The sequence below is a fragment of the Poecilia mexicana genome, unplaced genomic scaffold (assembly GCF_051168715.1).
Source record: "Poecilia mexicana isolate PSO_F unplaced genomic scaffold, ASM5116871v1 scaffold_15, whole genome shotgun sequence".
Lineage (NCBI taxonomy): Eukaryota > Metazoa > Chordata > Actinopteri > Cyprinodontiformes > Poeciliidae > Poecilia > Poecilia mexicana.
In genome coordinates this window covers 609,960-622,731 of record NW_028263384.1, presented here as the reverse complement: position 1 = coordinate 622,731, position 12,772 = coordinate 609,960, and the positions used below count along the sequence as shown (strand labels likewise).

At 40.2% G+C, this 12,772-nt stretch overlaps 1 protein-coding gene and 1 pseudogene across 2 annotated transcripts; both read right to left on the bottom strand.

Annotated features, from left to right (window-relative positions):
* Positions 1-190: 190 nt before the first annotated feature.
* On the bottom strand, positions 191-5,232 carry LOC106906718 (uncharacterized; annotated as a pseudogene).
* Positions 5,233-5,629: 397 nt separating this feature from the next.
* On the bottom strand, positions 5,630-10,206 carry LOC106906720 (protein NLRC3-like). Of its 2 annotated transcripts, XM_088013267.1 has the most exons (6): positions 10,095-10,206; positions 9,335-9,474; positions 8,511-8,621; positions 8,139-8,374; positions 5,986-7,777; positions 5,630-5,810 (listed from the first exon to the last, which is right to left on the bottom strand). In XM_088013267.1, exons 2-6 carry the CDS (start codon positions 9,457-9,459, stop codon positions 5,630-5,632), a joined length of 2,445 nt encoding a protein of 814 aa, XP_087869393.1. In that variant the 5' UTR covers positions 9,460-9,474; positions 10,095-10,206. The 2 variants fall into 2 exon arrangements, with proteins under 2 accessions (XP_087869393.1, XP_087869394.1); XM_088013268.1 differs by lacking the exon at positions 5,630-5,810 and having other exon boundaries at positions 5,982-7,777.
* Positions 10,207-12,772: the final 2,566 nt, after the last annotated feature.

The following is a 12,772-nucleotide window of genomic DNA, read 5'->3' as shown; positions in this document are numbered from 1 at the left end:
TGCAAAAACTCTTACTTGATTTCAAATGTCAGCTCCTTAATGTGTATAATTTTGATTACAATTTCTTGGTTTTGTTCACTTAAAAAAAGAAAAACTTGGCAAATATCAATGTAAAAATGTTAATACATTTAACAGAAACCCAGCTGAACCAGTGCAACTCTTCATCATGGTCTCCTACACATGGCAGGTTTTACCTCTGGATCATCAGGATGTCGTTCAGAAACTCTGTCCTGTTCAGACGCATCACTTCCACCTGCAGTCGATACAATTTGGACAGAGAAGATTAACGAGTGACTCTCCTTTCTGACTGGCACTGGTCAGTCAAATCAGAGAGCCATCATATTGAACTCATCCACTTGGCTTCATTATGTTTAACATCAGGTCTTTGATACAAAACGTCTGCAGTAGAAACCAGTACTGACCGCAGCATCTCCAGTTTGTAGTTTGGACTCTCCACGAGTTTCAGCAGCTGCTTCACATCTGCATCTGCCAAGTTGTTCTCACTCAGGTCCAGTTCAGTCAGATGGGAGGGATTGGACTCCACAGCTGAGGCCAGCGAAGAACAGCTGATCTCTGACAAACTGCACCAGCACAACCTGAACAAAACGGTACGATAAATGATACAACATGCTGATATCCAAATCAATTTCACAAAAATGGAAGCTTTAAAGCGTAAATTCAAGCTGGGAAGACTCCAGTTTTCTTCTTCTTGTCAGTTTTATGGCGGTTGGCAACAAACTGTTAGTAGCATTACCGCCACTTACTGGTATGGAGTGTGGTTCGTGATGGTCTAAATCAGGGGTGTCAAACTCCAGTCCTCGAGGGCCTCTGTCCTGCAACTTTTAGATGTGCCTCTGCTGCACCACACCTGAATAGAATAATTAGGTCATTAGCAAGGCTCAGGAGAACCGATCTACACAGGGAGGAGGTAATTAAGCCATTTCATTCCACTGTTTTTTACCTGTGGCACATCTAAACACTGCAGGACAGCAGAGGACTGGAGTTTGACACCCCTGGAAATATTGATCCATATCATTAACCAGCCGCGCCTAACAAGGGTCGATCAGCCTGCAGGCCCCGGCCGTCGTCGCCCTCACGCTCAATCAATCAATCAATCAATCAATCAATCAATCAATCAAATTTTATTTGTATAGCACATTTCAGCAGCAAGGCATTTCAAAGTGCTTTACATCGTTAAAATAAAAGCAGCATGTGACATTGAATAAACAGTGAGAAGGAGAGATTTTGAAAAAGATAAAAGCATTAAAACCCTTTTAGGACTTCAGTTAAACGTCGTTTAACTGGGACTCCAACCCTCTGGGACTTTAGTCAAAAACGCCGTTTGACAAGGACTCCAACCTCTAGGATTTTAGTTGAAACGCCGTCAACTGGGACTCTGGGACTCGAGGGAACCTTCCGTCAGAGTTCTAACCTTCACACGGTTCGATCATCTCTACCTTCAGCTTCCTGGCTCTTCAACGGCATCTTTTTACATCCCCTATAATTTTAGGATCCATGATCTTCTTTTGGGGGAAACGATGTCTAGTTTAGGACTTTACTTTAGCCTTTCTCGAGCACTTCGATTTACCTCGTTGTCAGAAACGTGTTACATAAACATAAAATCTCTCTTCAATGAATGATGGGCAAAAAATCAGCAATTTAATAACGCTCATCTCAGTGGCTGTCCATTTACCAACCCATCCTAATAAATTAGTTTCAGAATGCTCAGAGTCACCGCAGGTCCTTTTCCTGTCATTTTTACTCCATGCTCTTAATTCAGCAAGCTTGGCTCTGATTGCCACCGTCCTTCTCTCCCGAAGTCTCAGAGTTCCCTGTTGGCAGGTAAATGTTCACGACAAATGACTGGTGGTGGAGTGTTCGGCATTTTAACCTCTATTTCATATTCAGGAGGCCCGTCCACACTTTGCAGACCAATCCTGGCTTTGGCTCTGGCTTTGATGTCATTCGTGCTGACTCAATCTCCGTCGGCTCAAGACTCTAGCCGCGCTCCTGCAGCCGGCCAGGCCTCGGCCCGGCAGCGGCCCGGCAGCGGCCCGGCAGCGGCCCGGCAGCGGCCCGGCAGCCTCTTTTGGGGAAGAAGACTACCCTGAGCTCCGGCCCGAGCCGATCATCAGATCGTTTGATGATGCTCAGCACAAACGTCTTCAGCCGGCCGAGCGCCAAAAAAGAACGCAGTCTAATAAATCTTTCTAACTGATGTCTTTTTCTATGTGTGAGTTTCTCCAGATTGACATGTGGTTTGTTGTTTGGGCAGCTATTTGAAAATATGAAAAGTTTAAAAAATGGCAAAAATGTTAGTTTCTTTGCTGGTTATCTGTGCAAAATGCTATTCATCGTTTAGGATGTGTGGTTATTTGAGCAGAATAAGATCTTTTTGTGTGTTTCTGGCTATAATAACCTGTTAACTTCTTTCAATAAGGATCTGCTCTTGACCTCAGTGTTTAATCTCTGTGATAGAACAGCTCAATTCTTAAAATGTATTTTATTAAGAAAATAAAACACATTTTTAAAGTTGCATTATTTCAGTCTGTTAAAAAAGTAAAACGGCAGGTCTTGTATATTAACACATTTACCTCTGCTCTAGTTAAAATCTGCACAAAAGTAATTTCAAGAGACGATGTCTCTTGAAATTGAGACCTGAATTTCCTAACATAATTATATAAATAAACTGGCATAAGTTTAAAGTTTATCATGCTCCCTTTAGTTAAATTAAGCTAGTGATTTTCTTAAATATATGAAAACATATATTTAATGTTTTCATATTAAATATATGTTTAATATATTTAATATGAAAATATTAAATATATTAATATTTAATATTAATATATTAAATATTAATATATTAATATTATTAATATTTAATATATTAAATATTAATTATTTAAAAATTCTTAAAATATTAATTTTAAGAATTTTTAAGAAATTCTTAAAAATTTCTTAAAAAATTTTTAAGAATTTTTTAAGAAATTCTTAAAAAAAGAGACAAATTAGTGGATTGTTTAGATGATATCGTTAAACAGACCTCAGAGTTTCCATCCTGCTGTGCTAATTTTCCAGGACTGCACAGAGCTCCTTCACTCCAGAGTCCTGAAGGTTGTTATAGCCCAGGTCCAGCTCTCTCAGGTGGGAGGGGTTGGCCTTCAGAGATGCAACCAGAAACACACAACCAGCCTGGGACAAACTGCAGTCCTTCAGTCTACTCAAGAAAAAAAGAAGGCAAATGTAAGAGGATACCAGCAAAGTGCATTTTGTATTCATGGTCCAATCCTGTCTCACAGGCAATGAATAAAAGTGAGTTATTAAAAAACACTCAGTATTATTTGTGACTCGCAATCTAAAACATTTTTGCTGCAAAATTGTTAGATGTACAGAAAGATCTCGCAGCAGAAACAGTTTCCTAAGAAAGGATTTGTCATCACAGATTTCCACTTCCTCTTAGGGTTTTCCTGTCCTTTTACTTCTGTAATTCCCCTTTACACAATATTTTTACTCAAGAACTCAATGTGGCTCATTGTGAGACTACACTATAAAGTACATGTTATAATAATCGTAGCCAATTCTGTCTGCATTGAGATGAAGCTGTCTCATTGTCACTTTTACAAACCTTGCACGTGCAAAGTGATTTCCTTTGTTTTACCTGAGCATGTCGAAAACTAAAGATAAAATGCATATCATTTAAAATTTTGATTTTGAACATTAAAACTATTTTAAACATAAAACAGGACACAAAAAAAATGCTCAAATAATCTATTTTGTCTTAAGTGTACATTACAGTTTCTATTAAAGATATCAAATATCAAGCAAATAAACCTTTACCCGTCAGAATTCATCATAGAGTCAATAAATCTCACCTCAGAGTCTCCAGTCTGCAAAATGGACTCTGGAGAAAACAGCACAATTTCTCTAATCCAGAGTCGTGCAGTTTGCAGTTATCACTGAGGTCCAGCTCTCTCAGGTAGGAGGGGTTAAAGTTCAGAGCTGAGACCAGGTGAGCACAGCTGGTCTCTGACAAACTGCAGCACTCCAGCCTAAGAAGACACGAACCTTTTATCTTCACGTTACACCACTTCACATGTTCTGTCACAGAGACTCAACTCGGATCTTAACAACATTTTATCTTTAAAATAAAACTGGTCAGTAGTTAGTTTTTAATATGCTTACATATTAAGCATAATGTTTCGGAAAAAATAAACTAAAACAAGATAGAATTTTTTTAATGGTTCATGTCTTAAATTTCAAAACAAAAAAGGAAAAAGAATATCTCTGGATAAAGACATACTACAAAGAGAAAACTTCTGAAAAAAAGTATTTTTAGGATATTCCAGACAAATAAATATAAGAATGACAAATAGAAAATGTTTGTTGGTTTCACAGTAAAATTACTTTACTGTTCTTTACTGCAACACAGTATGTCAATGTAAAGTTGGTGATTTTAACATATAAAGGTGCGTATTCTCACTAGTTCTGTATTGTACACTTTGTTTATATCAGGTTACTGGACATGTGCAATGGATTGTAGGAAAATTCAAATAAATCTTCACTTAAATTATAGTAATAGCATCCAGCTGGAATAAACCAGCTGGTATGCCATCTTCTAAAATAAAATGGCTGCAGCTCTTATTTTCAGGTATTTTTACTTCAGTTCTTGGTTTTTATCATTTGTTGTTTTTAGTATAATATTTTACAGCCTCAGATCCAAACTGTCTAACAGGGAGAAAGGCTCTCCTACAGCAAAGTTCCTGTTGGTTTGCATCAGCCATATGTCTTCTGTAAGCACCAGCTGAAAACCTGATGTATCTGGTGGTGGAGATGTATATTTTAAATTATTTTAATAATATCACCAAATGCAAACATTAATATACAAATAGCCAGCATTAGTTCAGAGAAACTTAACTGCTTACTGCAATGTAAATCAGAAGCTGGAAAAATGAATCCTAGAAGTGTTTTACAGTCAATGTGTAGAAACTGGTCTGTCTTATCCATAGAGGAACTAAAGCAGGTCAACTGTATGTTTTATTAAAGAGAGGTGGAATAACTGTCCCATAGTTACAGATGAGATTAGAATCCGTTTGACCAGTCTGTCACTCATCTAAATAAAATTAAGTTGTTTTTTGTCTATAGCAGAACTAGAATGATGTTCTCCATCTGGCCCATCATCACAGGATGTACCAAAACTGTTACTGCATACATGTGTCTCAGATCTGACCCCATTGTTTTAATAAAATTCCTGCTCAGAAGCCCAGCTAGTGGACATATAGTGATATAATTTGTGTCTGTTTCCCATGTAAAATTTTACATTTCAAATGATGCCTTGTTGTTTATTGCGTGATTCTAAAAAAGCACAATAAATGTTTTCTGTAGCAGCTTAGCCAAATTTCTATATGCTTAAATAAACTATTATGCAACAGTATGGCAACATGAATCACACTAATTATTAATAGCAGCTTTTTCATCATTTTATTCAACAGTATATCTGAAATTTACTGTTAAATTTATATTACTGACACTGTACATGTAATATTATTTCACTGTAAATTAAAATGCAGGAGCTGCTGGATAACTGTTGGCAGTTAGTCATCGTCTTTGAAACTGTGCAATACCAGCAAACTCACCTGAGAGTCTCTAGTCTACAGTTTGAACTTCTGAGTCCAGCAGAGAGACGCTTCACTCCAGAATCCTTCAGGTCATAATTCTTACTGAGATCCAGTTGAGCCAGATGGGAGGGGTTGGATTTCAGAGCTGCAGCCACGACTTCACAGTGAGTCTCAGTGAGTCGACAATCAGCAAATCTGATTTTAAAAAATGTCAAGCACAAGGCAGGAAGAAGACAGGAATTAGAAGAAAATAGTGATGAATATCAAGATAAAAAAGTTCAACATGAACAAAGCTATGGTTTTCAAACTAATGTTTTATCAGGTCAATGTAACATTTTAGTTCAAAACCATAAAAGTTTTTTGAACTTACAAAGCCTTTTTGCAGTTCCTCACAGCTGGTATTAGTCTCAGGTAACCTCCTGCTGTCGTTTTGTACTTGCTTAGATCAAATACATCCAGAACCTCCTCTGAGATCTGCAGCATGTAGGCCAGAGCTGAGCAGTGGATCTCTGACAGTTTCTTATTTGATCTATTATCTGATTTCAGGAACTGTTGGATCTCCTGATAAACTGAGAGATCATTTATCTCTATCAGACAGTGGAAAAGGTTGATGTTTCTGTCTGGAGAAACTCTATCGTTATTCATGTACTTTAGATTGGTGACGATTTTCTGGATAGTTTCTGGACTGATCTCTGTCTGACCCAGCAGGCCTCCTAACAGACTCTGGTTGGACTCCAGAGTGAGACCATGAAGGAAACGAACAAACAAGTCCAGGTGGCCATTTTTACTGAAGAGAGATTTCTCCAGGGCTAATTTCAGGAGATCATCAAAAGATGAGAAACTGAAGTTTTTTCCCAGAAACTTCTCCACCACCTCTGTTTTCCTGCTGGTGAAACAGTGGAACATGTAAACTGCAGCCAGAAACTCCTGGATGCTCAGGTGAACAAAGCAGTAAACTGGTTTCTGGAAGATCACACTCTCTCTTTTGAAGATCTCTGTACAAACTCCTGAGTACACTGAGGCCTCTGTGACATCCAGACCACACTGCTCCAGGTCTTCTTGGTAGAACATGATGTTTCCTTTCTCCAGATGTTCCAACGCCAGCCTCCCCAGCTTCAGAAGAACTTCCCTGTCAGCCTCCATCAGCTCCTGTGGACTTGTCTCATGTCCTCCATGGTACTTGTTCTTCTTCCTCTTTGTCTGGACCAGCAGGAAGTGTGAGTACATGTCAGTCATGGTCTTGGGCAGCTCTCCTCTCTGCTCTGAGGTCAACATGTTCTCCAGAACCGTAGCAGTGATCCAGCAGAAGACTGGGATTCCACACATGATGTGGAGGCTCCTGCAGGTCTGGATGTGGGAGATGATTCTGCTGGACAGCTCTTCATCACCGAACCTCCTCCTGAAGTACTCCTCCTTCTGGGCGTCGGTGAAGCCTTGTACTTCTGTTGCCCTGGAAACACATGAAGGAGGGATCTGATTGGCCGCTGCAGGTCTGGTAGTTATCCAGATGAGAGCCGAGGGAAGCAGGTTCCCCCTGATGAGGTTTGTCAGCAGAACGTTGACTGATGACTTCTGTGTGACGTCAGAAACCAGCTGCCTGCTGCTGAAGTCCAGTGAAAGTCTGCTTTCATCCAGGCCATCAAAGATGAAGAGCAGTTTGCAGACAGCCAGCTGCTCTGCTGGGAGCTTCTGGAGTGTTGGATGGAAAACATGGAGCAGTGAGAGAAGACTGTGCTGCTGATCTCTGATCAGGTTCAGCTCCCTGAACGACAGCAGAACCACCACACTGACATCCTGGTTCTCCAAGCCCTCGGCCCAGTCCAGAGTGAACTTCTGCACTGAGAAGGTTTTTCCAACACCAGCGACGCCGTTGGTCAGAACCACTCTGATGGCTCCATGTTGGTCAGGGAAGGATTTAAAGATGTCATGGCACCTGATGGGAGAGTCATGGAGGTTCTGGATCTTGGAAGCTCTCTCCAGCTGCTTCACCTCATGTTGGGTATTAACCTCTTCACTCTGACCCTCTGTGATGTAGAGATCAGTGTAGATCCTGTTGAGGAGGGTTCTACTTCCTGTTTCATCACTTCCTTCAGTCACACATTCACATCTCCTCCTCAGACTGATCTTGTGTTCCTCTAGGACCTCCTGCAGGTCAAAAGCTACTGAAAACAGAACAAATGAGATGCAAATAAAATACAATAAAATCTTTCAAATCTTAAAATTTTATTTTGTATTTCAATATTTTTAGCTGTTTACCAAGACTCAATCATGTGACAGGTGCTCCCTTTTACTGGGAAAACTTTCTCTCAAGACTAAATATTTAATACAGGTTTTTGTTTTATTAAATGTTTCAGAAATATTTTTAAAAGAAACATTAAGTAATCAATTTTATTCAGGCAGGTGAGAGACACATTTTATTGCAGGTTTCTGTTTCAAAACTATAAAATGGGTTTATGCTGCAATAAACAGGAAACAGAGACAAATAACTGATGCTAAAGCTAAATAATATCAGAAGCATCTTACCACACAGAGAGCTGCTCTGGTTGCCTGTGTCCTGTTCATTTCTCCTTTTTAAACATTTTCCACAGTTTGGGCAGGAGGCGTGTCCTGATGAAGCTGCCTCATCCCAGTATGAACTGGTGCACTGTCTGCAGAACCAGTGACCACAGCTGGTAGAGACCGGATCCTTCAGGACATCGCAGCACAAACCACAGCAGGACAGCTCCTCCTCCTCATGCACAAAGCTCCTCTTCCTCCCTCTGTTAAGAAAGTTCTTCATTTCTAATAATTTACCAACTCTTGATGAGAAACATTAGGGTGTGACACTGCTGACTCCAATAGTCACACCTAAAAAAGTTCATTTTCCATCAGGTCAGAGAAGGAAAATGGCCTTACTTTGTTCCAGGTGATGCAGGTTCTTGGCTAAAGGCCAGAGGTGATTCTATGGACTTCAGAGACACACAGCTGGATCCTGAAGCTGCTGATGTTTGTATGTGGCTTTGGCCTCTGAAACACACATATAGTGTAAGGATCCATAAATTGGTAATAATAATTTAATAATCTAGTTAAAGTGATTAGCCTAAAAACACTGAATCACCTACTGAATAAAATATTTAAAAACTGATTTGTGGAAACATTTGATTTTAAATAATCCACAACACTAAAAAAAATCTCTGACTTCCTTTCTGGATGAAATATAATCTGCTTTTACTTGGGCTGAATTTTTATGTAATATTTCACAGCAGTTATTTAGTTTTTCTTGACTATATTAGCTTAGTTCATTTTCCATCAAGTTGTTTATTCACTGATGGTTTGACCAAAATCCCTCCTGCTGGTTCAGTAAATACATATTTAAATGTATTAATTGGTCTGAATCCCAGAGGTGTTGGAGGAAAACTAGAGTCACTGCTGTTGCTCAGGTTGGCGTCTGAATAATTATTAGAATTATAAAACTGTGGATGTTTTAAAATCCCCCTGTAATGACTGAATTTTAGTGGTCCTGGTTTAAAGTGCCTAAATGGAAAATTTGTAATTTCTGTAAAACTAAGAGGTTTTATTCTAAAAGGTTGTGAATTTACTCAGTGACCCAGCAGGGGGCAGACTTTGTTCAGAGATCCCAACAAACTAGTCAGTGCAATCTGGCTGAATTTTGTGCTAAAACAATAACATAAACCAGTGTTTATTATGATGTGAAACCCTTCATAAGAAGCATTTCATACGTTATGTCTGAAGGTTCATTGTGAGGAGCAGCAGGTTGGACTTTGGATTGGACGCTTGTCAGAGTCAGACAGCTGGATCCTGGAGACTCGTCTCTGTCCTGATCATCCTTCACTCTCACCTCCATCTTCTGCTCTTCAGTCTGTCTGGAAAAGAAACCAGTCAGCTTCTGTCTGAGCTGTCCTGCAAGGCAGAAAGCTTAACAAATTGATTTCAGCAGGAAACGTGAATCTGATGAGACTTTAAAATGTCTGAAACTGTCTCAGGTGTTCAGAGGATCCTGCTTCATTCTGCTTTCTGGCACAGACATTAATACATCCAGCTGACATTCATCCTCTGAGCTGATCTCAAAGTCTGAAACATCGGATCGGCAGAGCGATAGGAAAACAGCTTCAACATGAGGAACTCAGCGGTTTCTGTAAATATCCAAAACTTTCTACCATCTACCAGGAGAATCATGACAATCATCTCAGCAGAAGGAACCAGTTCTCATGCTGAATTAGTTCTTTTGAGAAAACTCTGCATCATTTCTTTTCACAAATGACAGAATTATATTCAATAAACCTGAGTACAGCAGCAGATTAAAAATGGAAATATTCCTAATGACTGGAAGGCTTAAAGAGTAAAAATCCAGCTTATTTACAGAATGTGAACAGAACAAGTTTCTGTTCAGCAGAAACCATTAAACTACTACAGTTGGAGTAGTACTCCAACTACTGTGGAGACAGAGAGCAGGAGGTTGTGCGGTTCTGTTTTACAAACCACAGCGTTGCTGGAGACTCTTCTGGTTCTGGTTCCCTCCACGGCCCACAGAGACAAAACCCAAACGTTCGGTCAAACCTTTGCCAAGTCAGCTTCTTATTCTGATCCGACGAAACTAAATGGAGCCTGAACTGAGTGAGCACTGAGCGCTTCCCTTTTTTAACTTCTCAGAAATCATGTGACCAATGGATGTTTGAAGTTTAAAACGATCAGAGTAATGTTTTTTATTTCGCTCTTCTGACCTTGAAAGATGGAGTTTGGGGCTTTAAGTCAAGAATATTTCATGTTTGTCATTTTCACCTCTAACTTGTGATTTATAGTTTAACTGTAGTCACTCTGTGAGGAATGCTTCCACAGTTTCAATAAAGGCTACAGGAAGACAACAGCAATAGAAAGAACAGCAAAGACAGAGAAAGATTGTAGCTTTTTCTCACCAACCAAACAAGATCTTACTGATTTATAAACAACGTATGGATCAGACAATAAATCTGTCAGGCAGGTCATGTGGTCCATGTTTGGAAAGTTAAACTAACTACTAAAAATGTAAGCATATAAAACACATGGAGGTAAATCTAACATGAAAATCATCTGCACTGGGAGATCAGATGTTTGCAGGTGTTCTGGGTGTCATTTGTGATCAGATCCAGCAGGAGGCAGCAGTGAGCCACAGTTAGCTCTGGTGTTTCTGACAGAAGGATGATAAACATGATATGAAGAGATGTGCTTTAAAGGAAGTCTGACTGGCAAGAGGAAGAACTGAGAACAAGAATAAAGTCAGAAATGAATCAGTGATTCAGGAACTATCGCAGACGTTTAAATACAAAAACAACAGACAGGACAATAAGACATAACCAGATTCACCAGAGAAGGACAAAAGTCTTTAAGGTAAACATACCTAATGATCCAAATCTAAACTTTTGTCCTAAGCTGTCGGATGGTCTCAGAGCAGAGAATGAGGGAAACATTGAGGGTCCAGACAGAAACTAGAGACTGATGTGAAGCAAAAATGAATCACCTGTAAGAATCCCAGAGAAGTTTGGAGATGGAGTCTACAGTGAATATCTGACTGGATGTAAAGTCTGTCCATCAGAGATCATCATCAGTGGAACCAAACATTTCTACCCGGGTCGGTGCCAGACGTTCCTGCAGAGCCGTAAATAAATGATTCTGGTATCAGGAAGTCCTTCCACTGTGGCTTTAAGAGATTTATCCACATCTGACCGAAGAAGAGCCGTGTTGATACCGTGACCTTTGACCTCCAGCATGTTGATGCTGCTGCTGGTTGTCTGCCATGCAGCAGATTAAATCAGATTCAGATCAACTGTAGCTGCTTCTGTTGCTTTCTTAGCTTTGTTCCTGTCATGTTCTGAGACCCAACAGGAGGAATCCAGAATCATTAAAGCAGTAAAATAACAGCTGACAGCAGAAACCACAGGAGACCGTCAGGAAAGATCCAGGTTGGAAACACGGAGTGAAACGCTGAGCAGAGGAACAGGTGAGAGTCATTAGAGGAATAAACTACAGCAGAGAAAGCAGACATGGAGAATCCTGAGATCAGGTCAAAGTAGCTACTAAAACTGAACAAACGCTTTTATTTTTATTCCCACTGAGGTGAAGTGAGGGACGATGATTCTGCTCATCAGTCAGGATGTGTCTGCAGAAATGGGCCCCATACGAGGCGGATCACATCTTCCATCTGGGTGTTAGATTATCGTGGTTTCCTCCTCATTCATCAAACGTTTGGTTCTGTCAGTAATCATCCAGGCGGCGCTGGGCCGGGTTCTGGTTCTCCAGTTTGATTGGATCAGCCTGTTTCTTCCCTGTGTGACTGGATGTGATCATAATTAAAACTCACTGTAAACAGATAAATTAGGATCATTTTTCACACATTTTAGCCAAATTCACAGGATGAGTTGTTGAGCTGGAAGCCGGCTCACTTTCCGTTAAGCTAACAATAAAAACTCAAACTGTTGGAGTTTATTTAGCTGGTTTTCTTCTCTGCTCGTCTGTTCTCACTTTATTTAAGAGTAAAACCTGTAAAAATCCCTGGAGGTTTAAAATGACTGAAGATGCTATAAAGTCACAGAAATACTTTGTTTCCACGATCGATCTGCAGCTTCACTCGGGTTTCTAAACGTTCAGCAGTTAAACGATCAGCAAAGGTCTGAAGGTCTTAATGAAAAGCAGATTTTTCCCTCAGTGGGAGAAACGTAAAACAAACCAGGAGGAAGGAAGGTTTTCTGGCAGTTTGGGGAGTAATTACTGTCAGAGTGTGATCAGGTTCTGTGAGTCCAGCGGACCGGGCCGGGTCGGTGCCGTCAGTCAGTGTGTGGCCTGGAGATGAAACTTAGACAGGTTCACTGTGAGCTCATCTGCTTCCTTCCTCACATCGTTCAGCTTCCCTGCTGCTCTTCTTCAGCGTCTGGATTCTGGTTCTTCTGCTCGTTTTCAACCAGATTTTCATTTGGTGGGAAAAACAGAAGAACAGACGGACGGATGGACAATGTCTCAGAGAAACCAAACCTTTGACTAGGGCTGCCACCCTGATCCCTTAAAATACGGAATCGTCCCGTATTGAACCGAAACGGGACGCGGTTTGTTCTGTATTTCTATAAATGTCCGATAGACTCGCCTATCACACACATACCAACACTAATTATAACAATAATGGCCAAAAT